General features: G+C 45.4%; 1 protein-coding gene and 1 pseudogene across 5 annotated transcripts; one reads left to right on the top strand and one right to left on the bottom strand.

Moving 5' to 3' along the window:
- Positions 1-1,551: 1,551 nt before the first annotated feature.
- Positions 1,552-11,128, bottom strand: Zscan26 (zinc finger and SCAN domain containing 26). 5 transcript variants are annotated; one of them, XM_023712106.1, is made up of 6 exons: positions 10,940-11,118; positions 7,737-7,787; positions 7,545-7,625; positions 6,408-6,737; positions 6,039-6,156; positions 1,552-2,411 (listed from the first exon to the last, which is right to left on the bottom strand). In XM_023712106.1, exons 3-6 carry the CDS (start codon positions 7,557-7,559, stop codon positions 1,561-1,563), a joined length of 1,314 nt encoding a protein of 437 aa, XP_023567874.1. In that variant the 5' UTR covers positions 7,560-7,625; positions 7,737-7,787; positions 10,940-11,118; the 3' UTR covers positions 1,552-1,560. The 5 variants fall into 5 exon arrangements, with proteins under 5 accessions (XP_023567874.1, XP_023567872.1, XP_023567876.1 ...); XM_023712104.1 differs by lacking the exon at positions 7,737-7,787 and having other exon boundaries at positions 11,074-11,128; XM_023712108.1 differs by lacking the exon at positions 7,737-7,787 and having other exon boundaries at positions 6,414-6,737; positions 11,074-11,128.
- Positions 4,598-4,840, top strand: LOC111815887 (annotated as a pseudogene).
- Positions 11,129-15,582: the final 4,454 nt, after the last annotated feature.

Genomic DNA, 15,582 nt, shown 5'->3' with positions numbered 1-15,582 from the left:
TAGGGGGCTGGGGAGATAGTTCAGTGGCATGGGCAAGCTCAAGGTCCAGAGTTTGGTCCCTGATACCAAAAAAAAAAAAAAAAAAAAAAATCAAAACTGCTTCTGAATCAGATGAAATTACAGGCATGATGCTCTGATGGGGAAAAAAAAACAAAAACAAAAAAAAAACCTGGCCCAGTTTAATTACCCATTCACCTAGTGAAGGACATCTAGCTTTCTTCAAAATTTTGGCAATTACGACTATGATGCGATGTCATAATTGCCAAAACTACCTTCCTTCTGTTTTGGCCAGAGACACATGTGGCGATTTTTGGGAGGGATGCTCAGAGCTGGCAGAACTGGGACAAGCCTCTTTCGACCTGTTTTCCCACTTTGCATGTGATGGGTGGAGCTTCAGCAGCCATTGAGGGTCTTGTGAGGCTCCTAACAGCTGCAGGCATGGACTAGGACAGCGGAGCAGCACGGCGGCAGAGGGCTTGGGCCCTAGAGATAGCATGGAGCCACCTTGGCAGCCGTGCCGTCTCTAACCCTATCTGTTGAGAGGAAGAGTTCTACAGTCTCTTTTTACTTTGAAGCTCTATGCCGAACTTGTAATTACTGTGAGGGTTCAGTCATCTTCCCACACTGGCAGCCTGAGACACTATCAGCACATCGTACCCCAGGAAGCTACCAACAAGAAAGCCATGTTTACGATCTGCCTATGTGCTTGGGAGCTGTTGCCTTTAACCTCCATACTCTCAATATTCTTACACTATTAACATGCTGTTACTGACAAAGAGATAAGGACCTTCTTTCCAAGGAGACTTTATTGTGACCTTCAATAAATTCCAAAACAAGCAATATTCAAAAACTGCATCTCTAATATTTTTAAAGTCTGATTTCTTTCACTGGACATTTAATGCGAAGCATCTATGCAGCAATGTACCAGCACTGGAGTTATCAAGACAGACTCTTGCTACTTGGATTCACAGTGCACTCAAAATGAGTCACGAAATCACTTCCATGGTCTACATAAAACTTAGTTTTGCAATGTGAACCGAGATATGGTGGGGATGGGGACAGAAAATGTAAAGGGACACAAGGACAAGCACTACAGTAACCAAAAAAAATTAACTTTGCTTTCCAAAATGCTTTGTACAGGAGTATGGAGGTAAAGCTGGAAGGCGGGTGTGTGTGTATGTGTGTATGCAGTCAGTGGGGAAAATGAGTCTGTTGCTACAGTACCTAAAATATCAACCTCCTATTGTTTTGCATCCGTCTCTGCGGACGCTTGACTGCCTCTCTCAGAGGCCTCACCGAGCACAAGTTACGTGGAGATACACACCATGCAATTATCACATTAAAGCCTCTTCCAAGTCCTATAGTGAGGGCTGTTAGCTTGCTTTGATTGCACTGGACTCTACTGTTGTCCAAGGTGAACTTCAAAGAACAAAGAACAGAGGTAAATGGCTTCCAACGTGGCCCTAGAGCATTTGCTGACACTAACTGACCAGAGACTTCTCCTGGGATGCTTTCTTCTTCTCTCTGTTCCTTCTGCCGTTCCATAAAAGAGAGCACTCTTCAAGCCAGTCTGCCTCTGTGGTGATGTCGCTGATGCTGAAAGAGACCTGACTTTTGTCGGAAGGCATCTCCACACTCAGAACACTTGTACGGCTTTTCCTCATTATAGATTCGTATGTGCTGATCGAGGTGTGAGTTTAGTCGGAAGGCTTTCTGGCATACTTTACATTTGAATGGTTTTTCCCCAGTGTGAATCCTGTGATGGTGAATGAGGTCTGAAGTCAGGCTGAAGGCTTTGCCACACTCGTTACACCGGTGGCTCTTGGAGTGACTATGGATTCTCTGATGGTGTGTGAGAAGCAGGGCCTGGCTAAAGGTTTTCCCACACTCTTTGCACTCACAGGGTTCCTCTTGACTGTGAATTCTATGGTGTCGATTCAGGTGAGAGCTACGCCTGAAGCTCTTCCCACAGTGGATGCACAGAAAAGGTTTCTCTCCAGTATGGACCCTCAGGTGCTCCAGGAGGCCTGCATTCTGACTGAAGACCTTCCCACACTCTTTGCACTGATAAGGCTTCTCACCAAGGTGGATTTTCTGATGTCTGACAAGGTGTGAACTCCTCTGAAAGACTTTCCCACACTCGTGGCACTGATGGCCTCTCTCTCTGGAGAGGGGTTTCTGATGCCCAGGAAGTGCAGGATCTTGGCACACTCCCGAGTCACACAGATTTCCTCCTGTATGTGTGCTTCTGCATTCTGTCAAGTCTGAATGCGGGGGCTTGCCCTGCTGCCTTTCCAAGGTAGAATCCTCGTAGTGAGCCTCTCTGGGTTCAGCTTTCTTCCGGGGTGACTCCTCTGTTTCACACGAGTCTGTTATTACAAGCTTTCCACACTCAATCTGTATCTCCTCATCTGAAAAATTAAATGTGTATCACTTGTTACTTGTGGTTTTGGTGTTTGGGGAAGGAACCTGCAACTACATGGAAAAATATGTAAATAAAGTCAAGCAAGTAAAGTAAAACTACTACTGTTGCTTATATTTGTATAGTATATACCTAGAATTATACACAAGACATGGTTAACAGTGATTGCTTTGTGGGAAGGTTGGGGTTGTACTTGAAGATGAATTAACTTATTTTTTCAGATAGGGTCTTGCTATATAGAGCAGGCTGGTGTTAAACTATGTAGTCACGGCTGGCCTGGAGCCTATGGCAAACCTCCTGCCTCAGTTTCCCGAGTGCTGGGATTATAGGCATGTGCCACTCGGCTCTGACTTTTCTTTTTTGTGGAAGCGGAGATTGAACTCAGGCCCTTGCGCTTGTCAGGGAAGCGCTTTTTCTACTGAGCCATTTCCCTGGCCCCCTGACTTATTTTCAATGGCTGAAGTTTTACCATATGATACATCACCCACAGAGGAGCGCTAGGCAAGCAAACCAACTGTATTGAAGGGCATGACTATAAATTTTGAAAATAATTTGTCACATGAAAAATAAAAAGCTATGGCCATTGAGGACCCTTGGATCAATAACGGACTTTAAGAGTGAAAACACGTTGACATGGTACAAATTTTTTATAACTGATATCTATGTGATCCTAGACAAGTAACAAGTGTCTGTTTCTTCAGTGTACCTAAAACGCAGGACAAGAAGACCTTGAGGGTAGCATATTCACAAACATGCCTTGGCCTCTGTCCTGACCTTTCTGGTCTGGATCAAGAGACCTTTGCCTGCTCAGTGCAGTAATGATTTATTAAAATCTGTCTTCCTTGATCACAGCCTGAACTCCTCAGGAGACTGTACGCATATGCAGGGTAACTTTATTTCCTCTGGCGCAGTTCCTGGTACATAAACAAAAGTAGACATTAAACAACTGTTGACGACTACATGGCTTTCATCTAAAGTGTGACATTACTTGATAATGAAAAAAAGGTGCTCAGACACAGGGGCAGAGGGTAAGATGAATGGTCTTTTGGGTTAAGTGTTTTAAAGCCCAAAGGATAACAAGGGTGCAATGCTAGAAGGAAACAGCAACGGGGGAAGTGGGTAGAAGAACCCAAAGAGGACACTCGAAGCAGCGCTAATACACTAAAGGTCACGATGAGCAACAATGTGCCGCAGGGAGCACCCTCTGTGATGGGACGAGGCAGTCTAGAGCAGAAGTGAGGAACCAAGGGAGGAATCAAACTGACAGTGACATACACCGAAAAGGAAGAAGCATCGAAACCCAAAACTAACCTTCACTTTGTATAAGGTAACATCTTCATCAGATCCACAGCTAAGGAACATTTGCAAGAAGTACTGTACAGGCAATGTATTAATTATTATAACCGTCTTGCTAACCTGATTTAAAACTGCTTCACTGCTATTTTATCTTCCTTTTCTCATTAAAATGAATTTTTTTAAAAAAGAAGATGTCCTGCAAGTATTACATTGACTCTGCAAAGCTGTTCAGCAAAGGGAGGCCCCTTTTTGGACAGCAACGTGACTCAGAAGGCTCCCCACAGAAGCAGGCCTTTGCCATAGACTGCAGTGCCCAAGAAAGTCACCAATAGGTAAAGGACTGTGTCATGGCTTGGACTTTATTTTATTTTTAATTTTTTTTTGGCAGAACCAGGGATTGGACTCAGGCCCTTGTGCCTGCCAGGCAAGCGCTTATTCTACTGAGCCATCTCCCCGGCCCCATGGCTTGGATTTTAAAAGTCCCCAAAACCCTCATGTGTTGAAAGTTCGTTTGCCAGCTAAAGGCGTTAATGGGAGGTGGTAGAAACCTCAAGAGAAGAGGCTGGTTGGAAGAGACCACCAGGGGCGTCCTGAGGGGCGCACTTCGCTCCTGCTTCTCCCCACCCTGTGGCCGCTCCTCCACGAGGGAAGCAGCCTCCCTCTGCCACATGCCACAGCCACCCTGGTCTGCCTCCCCCCAGTCTGGCAATGAATTTTTTAAACGATGGAGAAAGAGGTACCTGAAGTACCAAGATGACATTAAAGCAGAGAAAGGATGAAGATGAGAGCAAGAAGCAGGTATTGTACCAGACCATAAGGAAGAAAAGAAACGTGGAAGGAACAGAAAGTGAAAAGATAACTTTCAGGTCGGGCTCCGCCATGGCGTACCGGGGTCAGGGCCAGAAAGTCCAGAGGGTGATGGTGCAGCCCATCAACCTCATCTTCAGATGCTTGCAGAATAGATCCCGGATCCAGGGGTGGCTGTATGAGCAAGTGAACATGCGGACAGAGGGCTGTGTTATTGGTTTTGATGAGTACATGAACCTTGTATTAGATGCTGCAGAAGAAATTCATTCTAAAACAAAGTCAAGAAAACAACTGGGTCGGATCATGCTGAGATAACATTACTCTGCTACAAAGTGTCTCCAACTAGAAATGATCAATGAATTCAAACAGGAAGTGAGGCAGTGGTAATTATGATGATATGTAAAAAGGCAGTTGTTTAAGTGGTTTGCCCTGCGAGTGTTTGTAAAACATGTGTTCATTTTGTTTTGACTACTCTTATGTTTTTACTGAAGGCCAATAAATGTAGTTGTTTTTATTAAAAAAACCCCAAAAAAACAAAGATAACTTTCAGTGTAAAAGGAATTACAGAACATAAGTAAGTAAGTATTAAAAACTGAAGGATAGTTAGAAATAAGAAACCATGTCATTTAAGAAAGTATTAGTAGCGAAACGTGCAGCCGAGCGTCTCTGCCTGCGGTGAGCGAGCAGGCCTACTCCTTTTCCTCTCTATTAGTACACGCTGTTTTTTTCTGCTGGCACCAGGAATCCAACTAATGACCTCAAGTTTGCCAGGCTGGCCCTGTGCGGCTGAGCCACATCCCAGGCCCTAGTGTGCATGGTTAAGCAGAATACTGGCTCTCACTAGGGAATTTGTATACATGGACATTACATACTTTTGTTCTAACCATCTCCTTTAGGACTTTTTTTTTTTTTTCTTTTTGTGGAACCGGGGCTTGAACTCAGAGCCTGGTGCTGGCCAGGCAAGTGCTCATTCTACGGAGCCATCTCCTGGCCCTAGCTTTTAAACTTCTCCCTGCAGTAAAGGGAAGACAAGTACAGCGAAGGTTCAGTCACCTTTCCTTCATGTTGGCTGAATGAAAAGGTCTGGAGTGGGCTGGTGAGAGGGCTCAGTGTTCTAAGGCACCTACGTGGAACAAGCTTGGCAAAGCACAGGGACCGCGGTTCAATGCCCCAGCACATCATGCCAGCCAGCCCCGCCCCCTGGTGGGCTGAGCTGGCCACACACACACACACACACATAAATAAATTTTAAAAATAAAGAAACAAATTAAAAAAAAAAAAGGTCTGGAGTGCTGGATACCTTTAGACTGCAGTGCTCACTAGACGCCTGTTCTCCTTCCATTTTTGTGAAACTCACTGAGTAGTACAAAGAGTACATTTCTACCAATGTAAGGGATACTTCAAAAAAACGCAACCCTAATGCAAAACACAGAGCAGCAAGCATGCTGAGCAGAGCCTCAGAGGGCCGCACACCGCCTCCCGCCCTTGAGTTCAGAGGCAGTCCGGCTCTTACCCTCTTCTTCCTTAGGCTCCTGACCTCCGTACTCAGGCAGGACCTGCCGCGCCTGCACTGCTCTCAGAGGGGCTGGTGCTTCCACAAGCACTGACTGCTTCCTTCTGCGGTCTGGGCCCTACAGACAAGGACAGACACCCATAGGTTCAGCTCAGCGCTGGGGAGGAAACAAAGAAATCCCAAAAGGTGTTGTTGGTGGGTAGGGAATTCTGAGCACATTTACCTTCTCCCAGAAGAGGATAGTGAGGTGGAGGACAGACCCAGACAGGAAAGAAACAGAAGGAAAGCTTAGCAATTCTCTACCCACTGCCGCACTCATGTCCACAGGTCTGGACAGAATCTCAATTCCTGCCGAAGAGTATATCTGACCTTTCCCTCCTGCTGTCCTTGTTCTCCACGCTCCAGCTGCAAGTCCTCCAGCACCATCACCACCTCGTCCCCGCTCTCAGGATGCTTCTCCTGCACACGGGCCTGCAGCTCTCCGGGCAGGATGGCCAGGAACTGCTCCAGCACCAGCAGCTCCAGGATCTGCTCCTTGCTGCGGGTCTCGGGCCGCAGCCACTGGCGGCAGAGCTCGCGGAGCCGGCGCAGCGCCTCCCGGGGCCCTGCAGTTTCTTCATAGCGCAGCTGCCTGAATTGCTTGCACAGTGGCTCCTGTCCAAGGCCTTTGTGGTTTCCTTGCAGCTGGAATCCCTGTTCCTAAGTATAGTTGTAACAAGGATTTAAAGGCTGCTTTTGCTAAAAGTGCTGAGTCTTTTCTAGGACCCAACACTGCCTCTTTTGCTACTTCAAACTGAGAGTCTGATTTCTTCTCAACTCTACACACTGTTGCTGAATCATTCAAGGAGTGTCTGTCTAAACCCTGTCACACCAGGCCAATCAGCCTTGAGTTTCTCCAGCCTCTATGGGCCCCCTTCATGGCTAAAAACACCAAGCTAAGATTCCAGGAACAGTGAGTCCGGAAGGCAGGGCACCCCATGATGGGCACTAACTCTGCCCCCAGCCAGGAGGGACTGCTGCACGATGGAAACCCAGACATTCTCCCAATCAAGGCGGCCCCCTTCCCCAAGGAGGAGCAGTCATCCCCTAACAGGGATTAGCGGCCTCCTCAAGAAATGATTTGCCTGCAGCCAGCAAAATGCTGCTGCAGACCCAGAACCAAGATAATGATTGATCGGATGAGTCTGACCCCACCGCTTGGATGCACCACTTCTTGTCCCCATGTTTGTCCTTGCTTGTATAATGCTGAAGCTCTTATCAGAGCTTCAAAGACTTAACATACAGGTCTTCATGTTTCTTCCCGAAGTAGCCTCTGTGAACAAAAATCCCTAACTTGCTTTACCTCCGCTGTCTTTCTCTGATTGGACTCTCAAGGTGAAGGGCTGCCAAATCCAGCCTGCTGGGACCCGAGTCAGGCCTCTGGCCTAGGACCACAGTAGCACACTCATTTTCATTCATGACCAGGGGCCCCGCTCAGATTCAAGGAGCCAGGGAATGGACACTCACCAGCACGGTAGCCATTCCCAGCTCCAGGCTGGTCTCCCTGCTTCAGAGAACTTTCTCCTGGCTGTATCCTGAAGGATGTACCTGAAAATACAGTAACAAAAATCATATAATAACAAGGGTGCCTAACATTAAGTAACCCTTATAGCCCAGTGACCTGTGAGCCATGTATGCTGGCAGAGTGCACTGAAGCACCTGCTTCTCCAGAGAAGGTCACAAGTCTTCCTGGAGGTGAGAGACACTCGGCTGAGAAGGGAAAGACAGGAATTTTCAGAAGTTGAACACAGAAAGGCTGGGCCTTCAACACGGTAGCTGTTACGGCCGGAAAAACATTACAGAGGGCTGGGAACCTGGGAAACACCTGTATGTAAGTTGAAGAACTGAAAAGGAACTGGAGAGGTGGAGGAGAACACAGACCCAGAAGGCCAAGGAGGTCTATATTTCCAAGTGTGGTGTGGTAGAAAACACCAGGCCTCAGGCATGTCTGGGTTCCAAAATAGCCCTGTCACTCATAAGCCGTATCACCTTAGGTTCCCACAGCCCTACCTCACTCAGTTTTAAGATGAAGATAAACCCAAATCACAGAGACTTTGAATAAATGTATAATTGTTACAGATAGGAAGAAATCACAGATTTGCTAAGTAGAATAAAGAGGCAGTGGTCAAGAATGCAACGCTACAAAAAAAAAAAAAAAGAATGTAACACTCCAAGAGGTTGAATGACCTAAAACTTGTTGACATATGTACTTAATTAGAAACACAAATACCACTGGTGATCTCTGTGGGGACAATCAGTATCGGAATGGACAGAACAGCCTGCTCACCATAGGAAATAAGAAAGTGGGAAGAACAAAAAAAAAAATGACACTTTCAGAAAGACACTGGATGTGAAGATAAAAAAAGAACACACTAGGAAGAGTAATGTAGAAAATACATGTATTTGTGACTTACCACCTTTATACTAGTGACTTACTTTTGAAGACAGACAGCTCAAGTGCCAGACTTATAATCCCTTCTGCCTATCTGATACCTGGAAACTCTACAGAACGCAACATGTCAAAGACAAACTCAGAAAACAGGCCATCATCCCTTGGAGTAGGCCTCCGGTATTCTAGATTTGGGCCACTCTTGCGACTCCAAAACAGTGCGACAGTATCTGCCAATAGCTATCATGTGCCTTTCAAACAGCATGCATGGGGTGCTCATGGATGGAAGGCTCACTCAAGTAGCAGCTGTGCCTGGCCAAGCCCCAAGCACCTCGCCATTATGTACTTGTGGATGCACACAACGAGCAGCCCCAGCGGATGCTTTTCTGGTGAGACTGGAAACTGAATCCAGGGCCCTCACACTAATCTATATCTCAAGCACTGTTTCTTAATTTTGATATAGTGACTATGCTGCCCAGACTAGCCTCAAATCTGTGACTCTCCTGCTTCAGCCTTAGCAGCTGCAGGGATTACAAGTGTGCCCTATCTGATATTTTTGTCAAAAAAGGAATGACGCTAGGTGTAGTTGTGCACACCTGTAGTTGCAGCACTTGGGAAGCTGAGGCGGAAGGAAAGCTAATTTGAGGCCAGCCTGAAAGACATCGTGAGACCTATCTAATACCTCTTAAAGACTTAAAATTTTAAGTCAAATGCTAGTGTCTTTATTATTACACTGCCATGGTGGAATTTGTATTACTAGTCTTAAAGTAAATGGAAAATTGTAAGAAATTTATGATTATTAGCCAGAAAATAGAAATTTAGAATTGTGATACACAATTTTATGTTTCAGCTCTGGACCCTAAGTACCTATATAGCATATTTGATCAAACATTATTCTGGATGTTGGCATGCTTTTCGATAACAGTAACATTTAAATCAACACACTATAGACCGACTGGTGAAATGTATAGTGTTGTGGGTTTCCTGTAATCAGCTGAAGGTCTAGTTAGAATAAAAAGGTTAACTATTGCAAGTAAGAGAAGACTTCCTGTCTGAAGACTTAGGAGTTGAAGTAACAGCTTTATCACCATGCCTTCAAACTTGAACTGGGTAATAAACCCACTGGCCTTAGACTAACTACATCATCCAGCTTCAAAGACTTATGCTTCAATGAGAACTAAAGCATTTGCTCTCTGGGGTCTTAAGTTTGGCGCCTCATCCTGAAGATCTTGGGACTTGTCATCTTCCACAATCACATAAGTCAATTCTTATGTGATTATGGGGCTTTCTGGCTATCAGTCCATAGACTGACCAATATAAACACAGTTCTATCTCCAGAGGACCTTGACTAATACAACGGTATACTGTGTGACGCTGAACTAGGGGTGGCTGACTTCTGTGCCATTAAAGACCAACGCAATGTGTAATACAGTAAGCTGTCTTCTGGGAGTGCTCCATTTGCCTAGCTGTCTGAGCCAGAAACTGACCATTTCCTCCTCTTTTCATATTTCATGCACCCCATCAATCCCAAATACAATTGACTTTACTGCTTAAATATCCCTCCATCCCTATCACCTCTGCCTCCATCCTCTACTCTCTACTGCAACTGGTCTTCCTATTGCACGAATCTATGTTACACATTACAATAATGGTCTTTCTAATGGGAAAATGAGAAATCACATCTCTGCTGTGTCTATTACATGTAATGGTTCGCCATCACCCTTAAGTTCCAGTACAACACATTTCATGTGCTCCACACTTTTCATATAACCTAATCAACTACTTTCAGTTTCTCAAACTTGCAGTACCCTTTCTCGCTCCTGGACTCTCTCTCTCTCTTGTTAGTGCCCACTCACACTTCACTTCTCAGCACTGCCACTCCATCTGCTTTCCACATATTCATTCATTAATCTTCACAACGCCCTCTAGAGAACTGTCTTCAATTTCACTGTACAGAGAAGGGATCAGACACGCACAGTTCATATGAATGTACACAAGGTACTAAAGACCCCAGATCTCTCATCCAATCAATCTCTCTCGCATCCGGGGCGTTCTGGGGTGTCTCTTTGCCTTCTTTTATTTAAGAAGTCTGCAACCGATCCAGGAGTAAAGCAGGACAATAATCCGATCAAACGAACCACATCTACCACACCACATGCCTAACACTGCCTTTAGCTCCCAGAACGTCCTCGTGAGGACTTCCCAGCTACAGAAGATGTGTTGTAAACGTTTTTCTCTGTCCTCCAAAACACCAAGGAAAGACCCGCTTTCTTACACAACACAGAGCCTTTCCACCCGATGCCCTCACGCAGAATCCGCCTGCAAGCGCCACCGCCCCCGTCCGCCCAGCCCCCGGCCTGCGGGCCTGCGCCCTCGCCGCTTCTGCACCCCCACCGCCACCCAGCCGAGCACCGGGGCTTGCCCTCCGCGCGCCACCGCCTCAGGGCGGCCCACCTCCACGGGCGGCGCGCACCTTGAAATCCGCCCGCGCGCACCGGCGGCTTCCCTCGCGGAAGGCCCTTCTGCACCCCAGAACCGGCCTCGCTCCAGGCCCGCGGCTGCCCTGTGACTCCAACTCAAGCCCAAGCCCCCGCTGAGGCAACCCACCTTGGGGTCCGGAGAGCGAACGCTCGCCGCTCGGCAGCACCTGGCTCGCGTTCCCTTCTTGTCTAGGACCCTGGAAGAGCGCAACTCGATGGTGCCTGCTTCCGCCCGCGGAGGGGCGTGACGGCCACGCCCACTTAGGCGGGGCATGCGCACCTGCGCTTGTGTGGGGCGTTTTGTTGCTGTTACTGTTTTCATAAGCTGATATTTATTTTATCCATGTGAGATGTGTTTCACGGGTAGTTAGACAATAGCAGTCTCGAGGGACAAAAGTGAGTGTGTGGATTCAAGGCGTAACACCCTACATTTAAGTTAAATTAAATTCCATCTACACTTCTGCACTGCCCATGTATCTTTTCGTGTTTTGATTTTTAAGACAGGGTATCACTATGTAATTGAGACTGCATTGGATTCACTGTGTATCTGAGGCTGGCTGCGAACTCGCAGCCACCCTCCTGTGACGTCCTCTGGAATGTGCCACCATGCCAAGCTTTTCGTCTTACCAAACTTTTTTCTTACCACAGTTGATTTTGGATAATTTGATAAATTCCAGTGATCTGTATGTTCTCACCAGGTCCATTCACTGGATATTGTTGTGCTTTGGGTCTAGACACCCTCCCAAAGCCTCATGCTGTCATGGGTGGCCTCTTGTGGTCCAATGCTGAATTATGGGTAAGTGCTGACCGCCCTGGTGCTGGTGGCCTGCACACCATCTAAAGGCACAGGCAGGAGGAGGCTTGCTCTCTGTGCCCGGCCCATTTGCTCTCGTTGCATTTGTTGCTTGCGCAGCCATGATCTGTCGCCCTCTGGCATGCCTTGGAGCCAGCCAAGTATGGGCTGAAAACTCCACAAAGTGTGAGCTAGATAAACCTTTCCTTCCTTAATTCTGGGCGCCAAGTATTCGGTTTCAGCAACAAGAGAAAAGTAACCAAGACAGATATTCAAAAAAAGCACTTCCTAGGAGGCCGGACAAATAGCTCAGCGCATTAAAGCGCCAGCGTAGGCAGACTAGTGGCCTGGCCTTTTCGATCCCTGGCGTCCCCCCCTGCTCCCTCCAGCGTGGGGGCGCGCTGAGACAGAGATTGAGACTGAGCGAGGTGGCGTGCGCCTGTAATACCAGCTCTTCCTAGGCTGAACACAGGAGGATCACTAGGAGTCCGAGCTATGTAGTGAAACCCTGTAGACCCTGTCCTAAAATACAAAAAATAAGCACTTCCTTTTGCACATTATCTGTAGAGGCACTGTTGCGTTGTAAGTCATGCAATCACGCATAAGCTTTACACATCTTACGTTTTTGTAATGATGCTTTCTGAACAACTTCTACCCTCACAGCCAGGTCTCATTCATTACTATAAAATTTGAAACAGAAAATTATATGAACAGTATTCTAAACCAAAATTATACACATGAATCCAGTAGACTTAACCCAGTTAAATATTAGGCTAAGTTAAATATAATGGCTAAGCCATCATGTTAATGGGCTGATCATAATTTTTACAAATGCACAAAGGTCATCTAATAAATAAGAACAGGCATGGTGACACACACATCACAGCACCCGGGCGGGGGGGGGGCTGAGGCAGAAGGATCATGATGAGCTCAAGGCCAGCCCCAGCTACATAGTAAATTCAAGGCCAACATAAACTCCACAGTGAGACCCTGTCTCAAAAAACAAAGCAAGAACGCAAAAAACTCACTATGCATTTCTGACTGAAAGGGGTAAAATGCCAATAACATGACTAAATAAGTACTTCATTTATAAAGAAAAAAGACCCCACCTCAAACCTAAACCTTTCCTTGTGGTGAATCTTAGAAGCACCTCTATAAATATCTGCTTGAACTTGTGCTGCCTTCTGGCTTGAATCCTGAGTGTCCCCCTTTCACTGTCAGCCCAGGACAACGCTAGGATGCTCTGAAGCCTGTAAGAGGCCGGGCCTCTCGTTTCCTGGTCATGGGGCAAACAGACCTCTTTTGCTATCCATTCCTTTGCAAGACCAGCATTTTGTTATGTGATTTTTCTTCCATTTTACAATCCATGACATGATTTGGGCAAAACTACTTCAAAGGAAAAGTTTTCATCTTTCTACCAAGTTCTCTAAGACAAAGATGAAACACAAATTACAACTTTCAAAACTTCTTTTAAGGCGGATTTACTGGCCAAACCCCTCTCCATGGTAGGCATAAGTGCCACAGAAGAGCTATTGAGTAGTACTACAGGTACTCTTTGTTGCACTGTGTATATTTTTTTTAACTTTTGAAAAGAAATCCACCAATCTTACCTCAGCTTATTTAGAACCCATTCAGCTGCACATTTCCCCCAAGAAAAACAAAGATACTTGTTTGGTTAATATTGAGGAATAATTGTAGGATTTATGGGGCCAATATAATCAGAAAACCAATTCCAAATGCAAATAACAGTGGAAAATATTTGTAAGAATGTGATATAGATCTAGCTTTTGTTATCTGAAGCTTTTATAAGCAATAAGGAAAAAACCTGGGCTGGGAAGGTAGCTCAGTGGTCTAAGCACCTGCTTGCCAAGTGCAAGGACCCGGGTTCAATCCCTGGTACCACATGCCTTGTCAGCAGCAAAACCCTGGTGCCCCATGCCAACCTCTGAAACTGGGCGTGGTGGTGCACGTCTGCAATCCCAGCACAGGGGAGGCTGGTACAGGAGGAGCACTATGAGTCTGAGCTGTGTAGCAAGACCCAGTACCAAATAAATAAATAGGAAAAAAACCTTACAAGAATTGATGCTATGGCTTGGGTTTAGATGTCCCTGAAAGTCTTATGCTGTCATGATTGAGGCTTTTTCTGAGGAGGTTGGTTCTGGAGTGACAAGACACTGGGATTGATTCATGGTGCAATGCTAGGATCAGTGACGCTAGGATTCATTCAGGCTGAGTCCTACCTGCCCTAAGTAGCGTGGATAAGAGATAAGGGATAGAAAGAATTGCCATCATCCCTTGTGGCTTTGCCACACTCTGCCCCCCATGAACTGCTTCTCCTCTGTGATGCCACCGCACTTCGGAGCCCGCCAATTATGGGCTGAAACCTCCACACACTGTGAGCTAAATAAACCCTTTCCTTCCTCATCTTTGGCCATTGGGTATTTTGTCTCAGGATGAGAAAAATGACTAAGACATTGATAAAACATATAATGTAACTCGCAATAAAAAAAAAATTGCAAAAACTTCTCTGGCAAGTGCCAGGGTCTCTGTTCAATCTCTGGTTCCGAAAAAAAAATACAAAAACACTCATAATTACACAAAAGACATTCTACCTTAAAGAAATGAAAATAATGGAATGCCTTTTCACCTAACATGTTACAAAGATAACAAACATTTTGAAAGTACAATATTGGTGACCTTGATGGTCTGCATATTAGTGCTTATTTTATTAGCAAGGTAAGGTGACATCAAAATTTAAAAGCACAATGAGTTTACATGTGACATTCTTATGCTTTTCCTGAAAATCATATAAAGACTCCTCTTACAATTCACTGTATTTCCTCACTGTTAGTTGTAATTATTTAAGTTTTTAGAGTTTATCTCCTCCAGGAGAATTACAGTTTTACGATGGCAGGGACCACGACTAATTTGTTATTTCCAATACTACTACAGTGCCCAACACACACAAAACACATATGAAACTTTTTTTTCGTGGAACCGGGGATTGAACTCAGGCCTTGCACTTGCCAGGCAAGCGCTTATTGTACTGAGCCATCTCCCGGACCCCAAATGTTTTCCTCTTGGCTCAGTATTTCTTTCTTTTATTATTTGGTTCAGTATTTCTTCAAGGTGATCATTTCTAGCTGACTCAAAGGATTCTTTTTGACTCACTAATTTTATTTCAGATGAATACCCACAAAGGTTTTAAAAACAGGGTTGTTTTAGCCAAATATAGGAATTATCTTAAACATTTATTAAAATGTGTTCCTTCCATATCATTACAAAGAATGTGACAGATTTCTCTGCCCTAATATAAAACATCTCCAAGATAACAGTGCTCAGTGGGAAAAAGCTGTCCCAATCCTTATGCATAGTGTGGCAGTTTATTACATTGGAAACATGCATATGTCACAGTATGGCTTTCTTCAGGGCTCTCCAACATCCTTTAGGAAAAGCCTCAAGATGATATGGTCCCATGTTAGCCATGTGACACACTGGGACAAAGGTGTTCTTTTACATTAGCCTGGCCTACCAGATTCTAGAACCCCATTTCTCAACTTTAGCTCTGTGAGGCTTACCACAGAGGTATTGTAGAGGATTATCCAGTGAGATGCTGTCATATGGTTAGTGTTGAACTAAGGCCTCAGGGCCAGTGAGTTTTCAGGCAAATATCACTAAATGAAAATAAAGGCCTTACAACAGACCTTAAAAGGCACATTCACACGGTCCTTAGGATCAGTGAACCTGATCCTAAGTGAACTCTCTTGTTCACGTAGGTCCTTCCGGTCTAACAGTCATATCTCTGCCAGCTAGCTCTTCCTTTTACATTCTTTTTTTTTTTTT

Source organism: Octodon degus, unplaced genomic scaffold (assembly GCF_000260255.1).
Source record: "Octodon degus isolate 3935 unplaced genomic scaffold, OctDeg1.0 scaffold00023, whole genome shotgun sequence".
Lineage (NCBI taxonomy): Eukaryota > Metazoa > Chordata > Mammalia > Rodentia > Octodontidae > Octodon > Octodon degus.
This window is presented reverse-complemented; position numbering and strand designations above follow the sequence as displayed.